Source organism: Python bivittatus, unplaced genomic scaffold (assembly GCF_059951505.1).
Source record: "Python bivittatus isolate LINGU-HERP-01145 unplaced genomic scaffold, Pbiv_v1 ctg000840_np1212, whole genome shotgun sequence".
NCBI classification, from domain to species: Eukaryota; Metazoa; Chordata; class Lepidosauria; order Squamata; family Pythonidae; genus Python; species Python bivittatus.
This window is the reverse complement of record NW_028277113.1, coordinates 34885265-34904432: the sequence shown is the minus strand read 5'-3', so window position 1 is coordinate 34904432 and position 19168 is coordinate 34885265. Positions and strand designations below refer to the sequence as shown.

Below are 19168 nucleotides of genomic sequence, written 5' to 3'. Positions count from 1 at the left end.
GCCCTGAGCTATACCTCATTCAAAGCAAAATTAAAGTTCAAGCATGGAGGTTGGCACCACCATCCATATTTGTATTTAGAGGCCATTTTCTAACTCTGGAGTCAAGGGAGCATTAATAATATGGCGCCAGGGCTTGATTGGGCATGCTGGTAAGTAGAAAAAGGGTTTTCCTGTTCTCTCATACATACATACATACAGTACATACATACAGTCTTTCCACTGAAAGATGATTGTCAAAACAATGGTATCATTGAACAAAATCTGAAAATAGCATATAATTCCAAAATGAGAAATAAGGATGAATAATATAAGACACTTTGTTGGGCCTACCACTATAAATGTGCAATGATTCCAGCAGCAAGTTCTGAACAGCATTCATCATGAAGATGTGTTGGGATCAGATACTAGTTTAAGTTGTAACCTCACTGAATTCAACAGAATTCAAAAAAAATTTTCTGAAAAAAAAATGTCACTGCTAGGTAGCCCATAACCTTTTGTTAGAAGAACTTTATCTGGGAATTAAAAGAACATGGAAAATACAGAATAATAAACAGACCCAGTTAAGAGGTATTTAAGATCTAAGATGTCTCTCTGACTAAAATGTTCCACAGCCCTGATGACAGGGGAACAACACTGTGGTTAAGAGTTGTAAAATATTTATGACTAACCTTATAGCCCAGGGGTTGATAATTATTTGGTTCCAGAGGTTCTTCTTAAATTTTTGGGAGCAGCAGAGTAGGGGCAATGAGGTGGAACTGCTAAGCTAATGATGCAAAGTATGGGAGGGCATGTCACATATACGTATTACTTTTCTTTTTTTCCAGCTGCGGAAAGATTTTATTTGTTCAGTATAGCTCTTTCCAGTCCTTGTAGGCACTGTTCAGAAGCAAATTATTTTTTTTTAATCCAATAACATCTTGCTCTTCTGTGGTCAACTCATACTCTTCTCTATAAATGCCCTCTTCTGTCTTCCTGCAATCTAGTGTTTCAATTACACTTTGGGGATGTTAATCTTTTCTCACTACAGCTATTTTTATATTTAAAACATCAAAGCATTATAAAAATTATATGGTTATTATGATAGTGGTAATTTCAGAAGTAGCTATGTAAATAAAAATTGTTAAGATATTTTTAAAGAGAGGAGTCAGTATTTTAAAGACAAAAATACATTCTTAATGCATTCCAAACTAGAATGAGTTATGTTGCATCGGGAATTAAAGAAAAAAATGGAAATTGCTGCCCACCCTCAATATGTTATGTTTCCTAGCCCATTTTGGATCACTATTGGTGGTAAGCAAAAGCCCAGACCTGGTGCATATTACTGAAACTGGCTGGGTAATGGAGGGGAAAATCCCCTGACCCAGCTGAAGAGTGGAGACCACATAATCTGCTTGAGCCCAGTTGATTGAACTGCTCAGGAGACAGAATACAAATACACTGAGAGAGGAGCAAGACAAGGCTTATATAGTGATCCTGTTTACATGAAAAAGGCAGTAGCAGTCCTTGGTGACAGAAATCATCCTAACCCACACTCATAGAAACCCTGTATTTTTCGCTTTTGGTTTGTTTAGTCAGCAGGCCTTTAGTACTGCAATAGTCAGGGGTCAACTTCTTCTTTTCCAGTAATTAGCCCCTGAGTTTGCAGTTTCAGCCCCCTTAGTAAGCCATTTCACATATTTTCAGGCATTTTGCTAAACATTGAAGCATATCTGGAGCTATTTTGTTAGGCCAGGCTATTTCATTAGTTATTTTCTCCTTCAATAATACAGATGTAGCCCTGTCAGAAATTTGCCTGGATAGGTTTCAACTCCTAGAGTAGCTGGGATGCCAAGGCGAAAGAGAAGTTGATTATTTGTGAGATCGTTAAGGTTACAAGGAGGTGATCAGTTATTAGTGCTTTTGTGTGAAGGCTGCACTGACAAGCTGTGATGTGCTGGTGTACCAACCACCTTGTAGCTCAGCAGTGATTCTCTACATGCTCCTGAATCTCATCTCAGGGCTGATACTGGATTCCCAAGCCTTCTAGTCTTGGGTGATTTCAACCTATATGCCCCAGGGAAGCAGTCTAGTGTAGCTAATAGGTTCATTGGCCCAATGGCAACTGTGGGCTTCTTGCAGGTAATTGCAGTTCTGATAGACATGGAAGGGCACATACTTGATCTGGTCTTTAATTTGGAGCAGATGATCTGAGACTGGAGGAAATGAATACGTGTCCTTTGCCTTGCTCAGATCACTTTCTTGTCAAACTGCGGTTCATGGCAGCCCCGGAATTCTCCAAGAGCTGCAGATTCTTAGATTGGTCTTCCTAGGTGCCTAGTGGATGCAGAGGATTTCCAGAGGGCATTTGGGAAGTATCCTGATAATTTGGCAGGAAGCTCCATCTTATAGAAAAGAATATATATACTTCAGGGTTGAAACCCGACACTCACTAGCACTGATGATGTTACCTAGTTGGGCAATGAAACATCTGCAAGCAAACAACCAAGCTCAGAGAGCACCAAGGACTCCACAGTTCCACCTTATACCTGATTGATCTGTGCAATATGGAGGTCACCAGAGTGCAGGAAGAGATTGCTTCAGCAAGACATCTGTTTAATTGCCAATCTCAAGCAGTTTCTTGGTTCACAGAGAAAATAAAGCATCTGAAAAGATATCTAGCGTAAGGGTGGCTAAAAAACAGAACTACACATGACCAAGCACTGGTAAGAGCTCATGTTTCAGACTACATGGTGGTGATAAGAACGGTGAAGTGTCAGGTATTCTTCAGGCTTAATGCATCTGCAGATTCCTGACTGCTGACACTATTCAGAATAACTTGGACACTTTTGGTGAAAGATGGGGTGAGGTGTCATCAAAATGCTGATAATTTGCTCTTATACATTGCTACGCTGGGGCAAGCTGTAAATGCCATGGAAAACGTGAAATATTGCCTGGAGACTCTAAGTATCAGATTAAATCCTACCATGATTAAATCCTAGATATATGGGCAATCAGCTGTGGTAGTTCTCTTGCTGGGGTGATGCTCCCCCCAGAATGAGTTGGCTCATGACTTGCAACATTCTCCTGGACTCTCAGTTCCTATTTAAATACAGGAGGAAACCATGGCAAGGGAGCCTTCAACTCAAATTCAGCTCAAGGTGGTGAGGGAATGGTAATTCATGCTGTTATCACCTTTCGGTTGGAGTACCGTAATATAGTCTACTTAGGGCTGCTTTTGTGGCAATCTGGAAGCTGCAGCTGGTACAAAATGGATCAGCTAGGCTCCTGACGGAACAGTTATACTAAAATAATAGCCATCCTGAAGTTCCTGCCCTAGTTGAGTCCAGCCCAAAGTGCTGGTTATCACATTAAAGCCACTTAGAGCACAGCAATCATATATATCAACCTACCAGCTATAGGCCTTGGCCACTAAAAGATTGCCCATCCTTGCTTTAGGGGCTTAACATACAATTATTGAAAGTTTTCAATATTCTGTTTAAAAGATTTTTAATTGTACTTACCTAATAAAACATATAATAACTACTGATTAAATTTCTGACAGCCTTTTCACATACTTTTTGTGTGAAAGGCTCCTAATTCCTAACTCCCAACTTCCTATCAGAAGACACAGTCCAGTTTAACAGATTTCTCTGAAAAAAGATAGAATTAATAGAAGGAAAAAAACTGAAGGATTACAAGTAGATACTGTCATCTAGACCTTCATAAAAGTCTGTGAACAAGTTAACATGATCACACACTAGAAAAAAACTCTATAAAAGTACAGTAATTGGCTGTTTCTTTCTCTTCTTTAACAATGTAAAAGTAATTTTCATATTTTTGTTACCAACACATCATATTGTTTCGGGACTTGAAATATGGAATATTTTGTTGCAATCAGGTGGTGTAAAAATAAATAAAAGAATTCTCCAGCTCATTTGAATCTCCTTTTTCTCCTTAATATTTAGACTCCACATATTTCCTAACAAATAATCTACTGTATATGCACAGAAATTTGTATGTGTAATACAGTATATATTTTATATCAGATGCTTGCTTGATTTTCTGATGATCGCTATCATACTAACTAAAGCTGTACAAAATTGCTGTAAGATTGTGGATTTAAAAATTCCCATCTAGTCATCTAGGCTGGTGCACAGATGGTTCAAAGATCAACCTGCAACTTCCATGAGATCCACCTGGAAGGTTCAGTGGCTAGAAATGATGGACATTGTGGACCGATACATCTAGAGCACACTGGATTGAGGAAGGGTGAAGCTGTGTATATTAGGGATACATATGACATTTTTGGGTCCTGGCAATAGGTTCCATTGTTCAACTTCCAGACTTTCCCTGTGGAAAGAAGATTGAAAGAACTGCAGATTTGGAGATCCCCACGCCACCGCAAATGAATCTATGAATTAACTTACACACATGAAACCACGCATAATAGCTGCACTATAGTCACTTCCTGACTCCTAAATTAGAATGGCATTTACAGTATTTATAGATTTTTCTTTCATTAAGTAGCTACCACTACCCTGTTGTTCACCATCAATCATTACGTTTTCCTACTGTGAGAGCAAAATTAAAATAAATACTTGAATATGTGCTAACAGGTAATGTGTTTAGGATACAAATTAAAGATTTTCATCTATGGTCCAAGTAATCTTTCACACACATATAAGAAGTAGGCATGTGCAATTACATTTTGTTTTGTAGTATTGACAGGCCCTGCTCATCTGACAACAAAGTCCATTTATTGAGAATTGCAGCAATGAAAACCACAAAGAAAAGCCTCAGATCCACCCACAGTTCTTTTCATTCAGAAGTGTATGCAGCCCCCATAAGGTCTATGGTTCAGCCCATGGAGATTTCAAAAGGTAACAGAAGAAGAAAAATGCTAAATGCATGGCTTAAGAGTAGTCAAACGAATTATAAGTTTCATTAGAATTTAAATGTAATGAAATTTACTTTTTGTTTTTGCCTCTTCCAGTATTTTTTTTTGGCCACATAAATGGTTGCAGACACCTGCCTTACATGCCTCTAAACATGCTGACAAAATATTGGGATGTTTTTGCTAGAGAGGCCAGCATTCAAACAACAGCTATACAAAGGGAACATTTGTATCTGTAACTGGTCCTGCTCATACCCTCACCTAAAATTCTACTTTTACACTAAACACCAAAAGGATATGCAAAGATTGCTAATTTAAACGCCTATGAATTGTATTTTTCAATGAAGATTTTGCAACAATCTTTTGGATTTATTTTTAGTTTTAAAAAGAACAAATGACCATTGATTATTAAGTCTAGCATACAAGAAAGTAGCTGATCCATTTTTTCAGTCATGCCTAATGCTCCCTCTAGTGTTTAGTTTTCAATGCAAAATGACAAGGCAAGGGAATGGTGGGGGCAGCAGAGAAAAAGACATGAGAGTTTAATAAGCAAAAGGCCCATTAATAGGATTAAGTTAGTGCCTGTCACTAGATAAATAGTTCATGGCAAAATCTGTGATGTTCATAGGAATTAAGAATTAATTAACAACTGGATATCACAGTGATTTACCTTGCAAACAAATTACTAACAGTTTCTTAACATTTATTTACTTGTGTTTCTTCTAAGAATAACAGAGAATTAAAGCTCATGGTGATTTCATTAGGGTGCTAGCAACCAAAAGTAGGCTATGGACTTAGGGCTTTGTGTATGGAATCTGTACTGCGTATCCACTGTCGATATCAGTGTCCTGTTTTTCTCAGCTTTCACTTAAAATTAAGCAAGTTTCTAGTTCTCATGGTTCCTTAGAAAAATAAGAGCCCTATCTGTTAAACATTCGGGAATCAGAGGGTATCCTGGACATGAATGACTTCTGTGGATCATGTTATCGAATCTCAGTGATCTCTACAGTGTCCTTTCCTTTTCCTATCAAAGTCCTGCTTCACGCGATGCCTCCATCTCCTCTGTTTTTGGCCTTTGTCTGCAGACATTTGCTCTATTTCTTTTTCAAGCCCTACGTTTAGGTTGTTGGAAAGTCCAGAATGGTGGATCTAGTAATGCAGATGTGTATAATTAGCAGAACTTATTCTGACCGCAGAGTTCATAATGCAATAAGTTTAGGATCAGCATATATGAAAAATGAATTCCATATAATAGATCATTGAAGGTGGATCATAAAATATACCTTAACTATGTGATATGGAAATTAACTTCTATTTTTATTGTATGGTCATTCCTTACTGTACAAAAATAGTTAATGCAATAACTGCATTACCATAATTTTCTATTTACACTGTCTTTGATATATATGATAACTTATAGAGTATGAAAAGTAAAACAACTATTCCACTTTTCTACTTAAAATTTAAGAGCAAATGCAGCTACATTTGCTTCATTTTAGCTAAGAAAGAGGAACTGCAGATTTGGGGCCTGGTAAAATTAAAATTGAAGCTGCCTAGAGTCACCCTCTGGGGGAGATCGGTGGCATATAAATTTAATAATAAATAAATAAATAAAAATAAATTAGGACAGCATACAGCCTGCTCTTTTCTGAACCTAATATAATCTAAATCTAACCTGTTCTTCTGTTAATAAATTCCCCTCAATCGTCCAGTCCTCAATTCTAACCAAGGGTTTTTAGCATGCATCTTGGCCAATATATCTCGGAAGCCTATAGGTCTATAATTTTTGGGATCCCCCTTATTACCCTTTTTATAAACACGGACTGCGATGGAAAGTTCCCATTCTTTTGGAATGCAACCAGTATTATTTATGTAGGAGTACAGCCCCACTAGTAGTGGTGAAGGCATAGTGGATATGTGTCTTAAAGAGTTCTGGTGGAAGAAAATCTTCACCAGGTGCCTTATTAGATTTTAGTGACCGAATATTATAATATGCTTCTGACACTGGAGGCCATGGAGGAACCTTATCAAGTGTAGGATTCTGCATAGAACTCTGATTGGATCTGCAAACAGATTGGCATAAAAATTCTCCCATTAAGAAGCTGAAATAGGGATATCAAAGAAGAACTCATGTTCTTTCAATATACCAGATACAGAATTCCAGAATATTGCTGAATTAGGTCCACTCGCATTTTCAGTTCAGACAAAATTGTGCCTGTAGAATGGGCTTTCTTAGCAGCTATTACATTTCCTTAAGCATATTGAGATAACTATTTATGGTAGGATGTCTGAGTCAATAGCATACCCACCCTTAGTTTATTTCTCAAACCGACACAATCAGGATCAAACCATTTAAATTTTATAAACTGGCTGTTCCTGGCTGGCAATTTATTTATTAGAAAATTCCTTAGCATAGTACACAAATTAATGTGCACTATAAGAATTTAATTGGGCTTTTCCATGGGCAAAGAAATTCTGTTTGCTCATACCTGGTCCTGCTTGGAATTCAAAAACCTAGAGTATTCTAGTATCCAACTTAGACCATTTGAGTCTTCTGTCAACAAAACCTTGTCTAAATGAGAATCGCCATTTTGCCAAGGCATCCAAACAGTTTTAGAGTTAAACCAAAGAATCTCTACAGTTTGTCCAGGAAATCCTCAATATGGTTAATTTTCTTAATTATGCCTTGACTTTCTTTTACTGCCCTACTACAATAAATACAGGATTCTAGCCTATATCAGTGACTGTAAATGTGGAATCATGATATACTTATTTTAATATTTTCTGGTTATAATATGACTGTTATATTCTGTAGATCAAATATAAAATCTGTTCTTGAAATAAGAAAAGCTCTTGGTGGCCATAAGTCCCTCTCCAATGTACCATGGATTTCATTACTTTAATATTATCAAATTTATTATTTTTAACTGGAAATCTGATTTTTAAATGGTCTGTGGCATCTGATAAGGAATCTATGGTGAATTTAACATACATATATGCAATGATCACTTTCATAAAAGAAAATCATATATATCCTGGATATATTTCACAACATGTGACAATAAAAAAAATTGTGTACTTTGCTGTGCAATATGCCACTGGAAATTGCAGCTGCTGAGAAGATTATCGTGTATAGTTGAATATGTAGCCAGATTACATACTGGCTAATCTGGTTTATTTTACCTTTTAAATTGTACTTTTGAATTCAAAGAAGATTCTCTAATGTTCTTTGAAAGGGTGAAACCCAATAATTATTCAAATAAAAATACGTGCACTTTTTCTGAATTGGAATTCGTTTAGAAGTTAATGATTAACACTAAATACCTAAGAAGTTCTATCTGGTCCACTTCTCTTCCTACAATGGGCAATCATGGAAGCCCACAAAAAGCACACAAATGCAACAGCATACTCCTGTTTGTATTTCTACAAGCTTGTATTTCTAAGTATCTGAGACTGAGAAACATTCTGTCTCTATTACTGGAAGAAATATAAAACCATCATGATTTGTACTCAATGGGAGAACCTCAGGATGGCCACTTACACGCTGCCCCCCCCCCGAAAAAGAGAAAATGCAACATAAAAAAGACAAAATAACACAATAGGTAGCAATGTCTGAGTCAGGTCATGGCACCTGGGTCTAACTACCATATTATTCTTCCAGCAGATGTGAATAGCAACTTAATGACAGAAAATATGCAGTGTTGCTATTGTGTAAGGTCTGCTTCATGTATACTGTACTGCTTCTCTAAGAGCAATTAAAATGAGATTTAAAAAGTAGGCCGGGCTAGGGACAGATTAAAATTGGCTCAGAATAGATTGGTGTTTTGGTGCCAACAACGGCTCATCTTTTAAATGGTATTAGTATCGAGTTTAATCTACGTGTACCAAGGAGGTAACAGTAAATTTGTAGGCGTGCAACTTAACCAGATTCGGACCTTGGATGGAAAACACATCTTTCCGTTCTAGACTTGTAGAAGTACAAAACACTTTAGAATACATCCCGGAGGTTGGGAATTAAAATAGCCGAAAAGCAGCAGCTGCCACAAACCTCTTAGCTTGAAAATGCAATCAGCAAACTGAATCAATTGGGATATCCTGGAAAACAGCACTCTGCCACACTCACTAATTTTTGTGTAAGAAGAGCAAACAAGGCGCTTCCTTCCGGGTGAGACTTTTTCCACACCTCCTCCAACGTGGGAGGGGAGAGGAAGCATGTGGCACTCAAACTCTCTACTAACAACAGTAGATGGAACTGCAACTCGGAGGAACTGGCAGCTCAGCCAATAAGCCAATCCAGGCTCGGGGCAAACGCACTCCTTGGCTTCTCCTACTGGCTCAGCGGAAAATGGGCGGGGAACGCGCCAATTTTAACGCTAGAATCTCGTCCCGCCAAGGAAGGAGAACCGAAGGAAGTCTTTGTCGCCCTGCTAACTCGCAATGCCGGCTGATCTGAGCGTGCAGGAGAACCCTGCGCCGCCCCAGGAAAAGCCCCTCGCCGCCTCTGGCTCCTGCCCATGCCATGGAGAGGTTCAGTATCTCCAGCAAGTCGAGCAGATCCTGCGGTTCGGACACAAAAAGGAGGATCGGACCGGGACGGGGACGCTGTCCATCTTCGGGATGCAGGCGCGGTACAACCTCCGAGGTGAAGTTCGGGCCCCTCCTTCAGCTCCGTGCGCGTGTTTTCGTTTGAGGAACTCGGGGGTGGCGGGAATCCGCTGCCGGCTCTGCAGCCTTGGCGCTGGGCGTAGCGCCTCTCCGTTCTCAAAAAGGGTGAAATCTTCAAGTCCCTTCCCGGTGGCTTTACGGGCACCGAATTCGAGTCGGATCATAATATAATAAAATAACAATACGCATTAAAAAGGAAGCCCCCGGCCGCTTTATAGTCCGTGGCGCGAGGAAGAAGGAAACGGGGACGGTCAAAAGCAGAAGGGATAGTGAGGAGGCAACAGATTTCCGATTAAACTGAAAATCGAGGGACCGAGCCCATCTCGCTCTCCCGGCTCCAGTATCGATCTTCAACTCGTAGCTCACGGTTCCGGTTCCGCGTAATTTGGCGCGAACCCATCAGGACCGAGGTCCTTCGCGTAGGGGCACTAAGCTGAGCTGGTCTCAAGACGGGAGTGATGGGGAAAGAGCAGCGATCCCCAACTGACACCCCCTAAATTTGTTTAGTTATTTATCAGATTTGTACCCCGCCTTTTCTTTGGCGGGGGTTACAACTCAAGGCAGTGCGCCTTTCTTATATTCCCCTCACAGCAACAGCCCTGCGAGGTAGGCTATGCGGAGAGAGTAGCTGGTCCAAGGTCATCCCGTGCCCAAGGGCTCCAGCTCCCATTACTATATCAGCTCTTTGAGGTAGTCCAGACAAGAAACCAAAGCCATGAGTACTAACACTACCTTTACTGTAAGGTTACAATAACAATCATGCAAGGCTGAAAGCACTTCTCCCCTCTCTTGCCTTTACTTTCCAGAGAATTAGGGAGGGTCCCTTCTGAGAGCTTTCTCTGTCCCCATTCCTTCTGTGGGTTGAGATTTCTTGTCTGACCTGGGGCTAGCTGGGGCTCCTCTTGTCTGCCAAGGTCATTCTCACAGCCCCTTACATACTGCCATCCAGTTGGGAGTTAGTTCTGCACATCAGGGAGTTGCCAGGTTGGAGAAGGCTCAATTTTACTGACCCAATAAATTAAAATAATATTTTGCCATTCCCTTCATCCTCAGAATCTTTTCACTGGCATTCTTTGGAGGTAAAAGTAGGTAGCAACAAGTTTTGGAAATTACCTTTCCTTCCTTTCTGTAAGAAAAGCGTATTTTGATGGTTTACTTCACTAGGTACTGTACTTTTTCTCTTTCCTTCCCCCAATATAATAAAAAAATCTTTAGAAAATCCTCTGGGTCTACTAGTAATGTAGGACTAGCAGATCTGGACTGCAGTGTTCTTGGTGACCATAAGCTGGCAGCAAAGAAACAACCCTTTCAAACTCTTTCCTTCTATCTAGTAACCTCTGGATTTTGCATCCTGGATTCTATGTAATAAAAAAATCAAATTCTGAATACTAAATTTTAGTATTCCAATATTATGAATTGACTAAATATTTATCTGGATTATGTTTCATGGCTGTGAATTGTGTACTAATTAACTTTAGAAGATGTTCAGTTAGTATACAACCCCATATCTCCTCTAATGTTTTTTCACCTTTCTTTCAGATGATTTTCCATTGCTAACAACCAAAAGAGTATTCTGGAAGGGAGTACTTGAAGAACTACTTTGGTTTATCAAGGTATAATGCATAGTAAATAATATGTTCGTTTCAGTCAAACTTTGATTAGACCCATTGAAATCAATGGAAATTAAGTTTTATTCTAAGTATGAATAATAGTGCAATCCTAATTCAGCAATAAGTTACTCGGAGAGGATAGAGATGAGGCATAAGTTGTTCCTTCTACTGGAAGGCAGCAGAGTTTTGTGGACAGAAGAGTCCTGGACAAGATGTGTCAGCCTGTAAACCACAAAAGGAGTGGTACAAGAGAGGAGCTAATTATTCCACATCATCAGCAACAAATCTTTGTTACAGCCTTTAGACCAGAAAACACTACACAGAAGTACATACACCTAAAATTATTGATAAGATTAAAAAGTAAGCTTACATTAAAATTAATAATAATACAAACATCGGTGCAGATGACCAAGATTAGAGCTAAACTTCAGACATAGGTGGGACAAATTATTTTGTGGCACAAAACTAGGTAATCTGAAAAGATACATCAGAGCCCTGGTTGGATAGAAGTGCACGATAAGTATCATGTTCTCTACCAGGGTAATTCTTTAAAATAGGATATATGCATGTCTCACCATCTCCAAAAGAGAAACATACTTTGGACTTCTGGGGGAGGTATGGTGAACTGAAGACAGCTCTGCAGAACTGGAGCTGACAGCTGCGACAAAGAGCCAAGGAATCCTTGAGTAGACCAGTTCCTTGGAACCTTTCCGGATACGGAGAGAACCGTAGATCGCCCACGTGCTCTGGATGGCTGCTCCTTGTGTAGAGATTGCAGGACAGCAGATTTCAGCACCAGGCAATAATGGGATTAGCCATCTTGCTCACAACTGTAGTGGAGACTTTTAAAGAACACAGAAGAGTAACATACTTCAAACGCCTTTCATTGTTCTCTGAAGATCTCACTGCACTAACTTTTCTAATTTCCCTCTGCCCTGAGAAAAGTAGACTCTGAAAGAACTTCAGTGTTACCCTGGTTAAAAATGTATTGCATCTTAATGTATTCTAGCACTTAACTATTAAAACTTAGAATAAGCTAATGCAGTGTATTGAATCTTACTAAATGTTATGAATATAACAAGGTATGAAACCTAAAAGAGGGTTTACCTCTTTTTCTTTCAAATCAATTTTAGTTGTTTTTCCCTGTAGTATTACAGGATTTAGAATTATTGCATTTGTTGTACATTCCTAAAGTAGTACAATTAAAGAATTGCAAAATATAATGTATACAAAATAATCAAACAATTAACAAGAGAAATCACATTTTAATTAAATTCAGTAAACCTTGTAGAATAAGAAAAATATGAAATTGACCTGCCAAGGAAATGTACTTTGCAGCTTTGCAATTACAACTGAAATGTTTCTTGTTTACAGTAATTATAAGCACCTGCAAAGATGGAATATATATAGAAAGCAACATTAGATTATCTGAGTATTGAAACTGGTATTCAGACTATCTGCTGCTTTACTGAATTGTCACTGGCAGCAACTGGAATTCTAATGGTGGCAAATATTGGTTCATCACTTAATGCTGGGAGATGTTTTCTTCCCAAAGCATTTGGGAGTATTAGAACATGATATTGACCTTTACAAATTTAAGAAATTACAATAAGTCTAAAGAGTTTTGTGCTGATAAATGCTGATAAATGATTTCTTTCTCATTACACACAGGGTTCTACAAATGCAAAAGAGCTTTCTGCTAAGGGAGTTAAGATTTGGGATGCCAATGGTTCTCGGGAATTCTTAGACAAACAGGGTTTTTTTTCTAGAGAGGAAGGAGACCTAGGTCCTGTTTATGGCTTCCAATGGAGACATTTTGGAGCTGAGTACAAAGATATGAATACTGGTAAGGGTGGCTAAATACTTGGTTTCCTTTTCAAGTATCCATAAAAATATGGTACTCTAGGATACTAAAGATGTAATTATTAAAACTGGTTTGATTCCAAAAAGGTACAGGTAGTCCTTGCTTAATGACCCTAATTGGGACTGGCAACTCCACTGCTAAGTGAAGTGTTCGCTAAGTGGGAAATCATGTGACCGTGACTGCTTTCCTCCTGGAAAGAGACAAGACTACTCAGTTTCACACATTCAGCTTTTGTTTGCCTCCTGACCACTCCGCCACCCTTTGGAATGCTCAGGGCTGGGAGCCACAGGCACAAGGCAACCCAAGCAGCTTACTCTTGAAATCCCTTTCTCTCCACTCTGCGATGAGGGGAGGAAAAAAACATGCGAATTTTGTAGGCAATCTCTCCTTTGCCTGACCCTTTCCAGCTGCTGGTGCAATCGCATTGCTTTTGATGTGTAGAAGAGCAAACAGCTTACTCTCTTGAAATCCCTCTCCAATCTCTCCGCTCTGCAAGGGGAGGGGGACAGAAGAGTCAGGCAAAAAAGAGATTACCTACAGAAATTGCTTTTTTCCTCCCTCCCCCTTTGCAGAGTGGAGAGATTGGAAAGAAAGATTGCAAGAGAGTATTGGAATCTCTGCGTAGCGTGCCTGTGGCTCCCAGCCCTGGGCTGCTGGCATGATCACATTGCTTTCGATGTATAGGAGAGCAAGCAGCTTATTTTGCAATCCCTTTCTTTCCAATCAATCTGTTCTGCAAAGGGGTTAGGGTCAGAAAAGCACAAGTCAGGCACAGGACCACACGTGCTGACTAATGGTGATCATGTGACTGACAGATGCTTCGAAGATTGTAAATGGGCCATAAAGTTATTTTTTCAGCACTGTCATAACTTCGAATGGTCACTCAATGAATGGTCAGTAAGTGAGGACTATCTCTACTTAGCATATGGGGCATGAAAAGACTTTAACACTTTAAAGTGTTGCAAAAAGGTGCTACGTATTTGCTCCCGTGTCCCAAACATTTTTGGAATTAAATCTGATTCCTAGTAATTATACAGTAATGCCTTCATGTTACATTGTTAAGCAAATTTCTTAAGAAGGTTTGAATAAAGCTGTTATTGGAAATAATGGATTTTTAAAAAGATAACTTTTGTAATTTTAGTAGTTGTATAAATAATACATATATGTATTGCTGGTCCTATCCCATTTAACCTAAACTATGCTATCTACTGTTAATAAGCACTTTGATCAATATAGAGTAGGTAAATGTAAATAAAAGCTCAAATTTCCCCTAGAATTAAAGTGGATTTATACTATCACCAGTTATTAAATGGCTCACATGTCTGCCCTTCTAATCAGATGACATCAGAAAAATATATTTTATATTCTGTCTTCCAGTCTTGGCTGTGACTGATGCTTCCTGTGTGGTTTATTTAGTAGACATTTCCAGAAGGAACTTGCAGTTCTTAAATACTGTTGTCTTTAGCGGAACAATCTCATAATAAGTGACCTAAACAGCTATTAAGAGTGAGACTACTTCATGTGTTTAAAACTATTATAAATAAGATGAGCTTCACTTTTTTTTTTGTAGATTACACAGGACAAGGAGTAGACCAACTACAGCAAGTAATTGATACAATCAGAAACAATCCAGATAGCAGAAGAATTATAATGTGTGCATGGAATCCTAAAGGTATAGTATGACATTTAATACTGAGTCATTGAAGATTGTAGTTATCCATGATAACCCCTTTGTTTAGAAAAGGTAATTGCAGTCTTAGAAAACAAAGCTATCCAGGATGATTGCATGAGTGGAATTCTTCTCTTGGGCTATTTTTTTCAGAATGTGTTTGTTTTTTGTGTTTACTTTTCAGATATCTCTGTAATGGCCTTACCTCCATGTCATGCTCTCTGCCAGTTTTACGTTTTAAATGGTGAACTCTCTTGTCAGTTGTATCAACGTTCTGGAGATATGGGGCTGGGAGTACCGTTCAACATAGCTAGTTACTCACTTCTTACTTCAATGATTGCCCATGTTACAGGCTTGAAGGTATCTCTATCTTTTAAACTATTTTCATGGGAAATAAGGAGAAACACAAACAAACAAATCTCAGGTTGAACCCAGTTTGGCAAGGAGTAGAATTCTACCAATAATTTTTCAGATAGACAGTGGGAGAGAGGTGACCCCACAATTCTGGCAGCACTCTGTACTGCTCTGAAGAGCGAGGGCTTGCTTAACAGCATCAGCAGATGTTCTAGTATTTCTACTTGAAAAATGTTAGCATGAGAAAGTTGTATAGCTGTTAGAACTCAATTTCTTATGCTTGCTGTAAGAGACATGACATTTGTAATGAGTACAGTTTTGTACGATGTATTTATGGATGATTGGGTGCAGATCACCTCCTACGCTTTCTTGAAAGCTGTTTCTGTGCTGTGACTGAGGCCATTTAATGGTAGACACAATCATTCTAGTTACTTAATGGTGATATCCCAATGGTGAACTCTTGCCTCAGTTGGGAAGAACGTATATACTAGGGCTTTAGTGCTGGTGAGATGCAGAAGGATTCTGGTTCTCCTTCATGGAGATGTATAAAGATGAGTGGTATGGGAGGAAAAAGCCCTGTTGGCATTACTGAAACATCTATATCAGGGCAGAATTACATTATATATCTTATAAACTTTTTTGCTTATCTGCAAAATTCATTGCACCATTAGAATAACCAAAATAACAGCAGTAACTGCACAACAAATACTGATGGACTGAGGAAGTGGGAAAAATGAAGATTTATGGGTTCATCTTGTTCCATATATATACATTCAAACTTGATTCAGAATAAGGAAGGTGTAGTCCTTATCTACTAGGAATTTATGTAGTTGTTAAGGAGTTGGACATGGACTTTGGTGGTGCAGGTTTAAGTCCCCTCTCATCATGGAACATATTGGGTAACTAAAGCATTGTTTGAACAGAACAGGGATTGAATGAGACTGCCATGCTTTTCCAAGCAGTCAGGTAAGATCCCTTTAGGAGAGCTGTACTTGAATTCAAGAAAACATGAGCACAGCTCTACTTCAAACCTCCTGTTCAGTCACTTAAGAGGTTGGAAAGAGGGTTGCATGACTCTATTCTCTCTCCATGTGTTGAATAAATGCCTGGATGGGAATTCTCTCCCAGCCCAATGTACCTCACGTGGTTAATGCTGTGTAGGATAAAATGAGGGAAGACTCCATTTAAGCAACCTTGGAGAAAAGCCAGGATATAGATATGACAAAGAAATACTCTTAAAGAGTATGAACAATGTAGTGTATAGAGGAATACTTTCAATCATTACATTTAAGAAACAAAACTTGCTAGCAGCATGCTTATTTTTCTCTGTTTGTTCTTAATTCATACACTAAATTATTATTTTTTTTCATATAGCCTGGTGAGTTCATACATACATTAGGAGATGCTCATATATATTTAAACCATATTGAACCCTTGAAAATACAGGTAATTATGTCAACTGATTATTCTCATATTGTTATTTTAATAGCATTATAACCATTGTAACTATTGGATACTCCTGATTTCCATCAGGACCTGGATGAAGTGTAACTTTTAAATCTCTCAGTGGTGTTTGATACCATCAATAATTCATTGTAAAAGTTAGAGTGTTGTGGTTTTGCTTCTTCCTGAATTGAGAGTTTTGTTAACGTTAGTGAGGGAAAAGTGTTGAACCTATGGGCACTCCACTGTGGAGTACTGCAGAGTTCAGTGCTTTCTCCTATGTTGTTTAAATAGTGCTGCTGGAGGAGATAACACATGGGATGAGGAATCATCAATACATAGATAATACTCAGTTATATATCTCCATCCTGGGTTGGGTGGGAGATGCAGTGAATCTTCTGTCCTGGTGCCTGGAGGCTAGCAAGATCTGGGTGGGTCAGAGTAAGCAAAAGTTGACTCCCAACAAGACTGAATGCTTGCCCAGAAGTCCTTACATTCTCTGGTGGCCCCTTTTCTGTCTATGGATAGGTCTGTGCTACCTTTGAAGAAGTTTGCCTGTGACTTAGTGATCATCCTGGAAACATGGCTACTGCTAGAACAACAGGTGGAGTTGATGGCTCCATTTATGTCCCCATTACTTCATGACTGGATTACTACAATGTGCTGTCCTTGGCCCTGCCTTTGAAGACCACTTGAAAACTTCAGCTGTTGCAAAATGCAGTGGCTTACATACTGGCATGTGAAAGCCAATTTAATAGAGTAACATTTCTGTGGCTGCTGAATTGCTATTGGTACATTTTCAGATACAATTCAAGATGCTACTAATTGTATATAAAGCCCTACACAGTTTAGGTTCTAGATACCTGAGAGAGAGTCTTCTCCAAAGAAAAATTCCCCATCCTGTTTTAATGGCCAAGGAGGGAGATACTGCTTGAGAGATGGACATAGAAGCAAACCTATTCTGTGGTGACCCTGTCCCTATGGAATATGCTGTCCTGATATGCACTCATGGCCCCCACATTCCTCTCATGTTGTAGGGCCACAAAGCCCTGGCTTTTGGGTAGGGCATTTGGAGTATTGAACTGTGGTATAGGTTATATTTACACCTTAAAGATTGCTGTGATGCTTTGCAATTTATGCTATATCTATGTAGATGCTTCTATTGTTTATCATATTTATGTCACTGGCACCTTGGGAATGATGCAGATTATACATTTGAATACATTATACATTGCAGTGGATTTTGGATAGATCAAGCATTACTTAACTGAAATTCAGAAACTACTTTTTACTGTGATGTAAATGTTTCTGCAACTGTTGTCTGTCCAGACAAACATCTATCTGGCCAAACTTTGGAGTTTTTGAATTAGCCAGTATCTTGTAACTCTCCTGGGTCAAGCCATAATAGGTAGATAAACCTGCAACAAAGCAATTATTATTGGATACTCTAATGAAAGATTAGAACATGACACCCTTTAGATGACTTTGAATGCATTTCCCAGACTTTGTCATTAATGCCATAAATGGACAGTCATTCAAAATATCTGGTTGGCATCAGTTGCCTGTCCTTAACCTAATAAAATATTCATATAGGTAACACTCCAGGACAATGTAGCTCTGTTATACACACAAAAATGCTGTGTAGTATTTTAAACTAAATCTCACATTTACTAATAAAATGAACATATCTTCAATAAGCAGTCAATTCTACAATTAAGTGAGCCCTATACCATGTACTTTTTTTTTTTAATTTCAGCTTCAGAGGCAACCAAGACCTTTTCCCAAGCTCAAAATTCTTCGTAAAGTTGAAAACATCAATGACTTCAGAGCAGATGACTTTGAGATAGAAGATTATCATCCACACCCAGCTATTAAAATGGAAATGGCTGTCTAATGAACTTTTTCTGAGACTGTCTTAATGTTCAGCCTGGAGTTAATGCTTTTAAATATCATTAGCATTCAAATCATTCAAAAGGTCAAAAACATAGTTCCTCAGTTTTCATATGACGCTTGAATCTGAAGTAGACTGTTATAGATGCATCATGCACAGGGAATATAAAGGGTTTCTGTAGTTCTGAATTATCCAATGAATCATATGTGCTGTTATAAATGTTATCTGAAATCTTAAGGGAAAGATGTACTTCACCATTTTTTTAAGTTAACCTGGCAAAATTCCAGTAAGAACACTGTAGAATAGAAAATGCAACAAACATAGCTTGGGGGAATAGTAGTCAGCAATTTTTAAATGAAGTAGACTAATTGTATAAATGTTTTCAGAAATGGTTGAATCTATGCTAGAGAACTACCCAGAATATTAGTTTTACAAAGCTATCCCATATACACTTATGCAAAAGATTATCTGAGCTGTAAGATCTGGGGTAGGAATGAATGGTTCCTGTACTACCTAGCAGCTACATTTTTCTCTAAGGATCTATTCTCACTAGAGTGAAGGCAGATGAATCCTCTAGTCTTTTTCTTGCCTTTTATAAATCTGTTCTTTCTCCCCATTTATAATAAATATGCCTGGCACACCGAGTTAATTTATCCTATTTAACTAATATTGTCTCATGAATACTATAGCTATGACTAGCCTAGATCCTAGATATGTTGGCGATTAGCCAAGCCTTGAGGCAACTTGATTTTGGGAGATCCCAAAATGGTCTCTGTATCCTGAGATCTTCCATTATCAA

General features: G+C 38.6%; 1 protein-coding gene across 1 annotated transcript; it reads left to right on the top strand.

Annotated features, from left to right (window-relative positions):
• Positions 1-9134: 9134 nt before the first annotated feature.
• Positions 9135-19006, top strand: TYMS (thymidylate synthetase). The gene is made up of 7 exons (XM_007435282.4): positions 9135-9515; positions 11078-11151; positions 12820-12994; positions 14583-14684; positions 14866-15041; positions 16410-16481; positions 18235-19006. Exons 1-7 carry the CDS (start codon positions 9311-9313, stop codon positions 18370-18372), a joined length of 942 nt encoding a protein of 313 aa, XP_007435344.1. The 5' UTR covers positions 9135-9310; the 3' UTR covers positions 18373-19006.
• The last annotated feature ends 162 nt before the right edge of the window (positions 19007-19168 follow it).

Coding starts and splice junctions, on each gene's coding strand:
- TYMS (XM_007435282.4), top strand. CDS start 9,311: ATGCCGGCTGATCTGAGCGTGCAGGAGAACCCTGCGCCGCCCCAGGAA. Junction 11,152..12,819: donor AACTACTTTGGTTTATCAAG/GTATAATGCATA, acceptor CATTACACACAG/GGTTCTACAAATGCAAAAGA. Junction 16,482..18,234: donor TTGAACCCTTGAAAATACAG/GTAATTATGTCA, acceptor TTTTAATTTCAG/CTTCAGAGGCAACCAAGACC.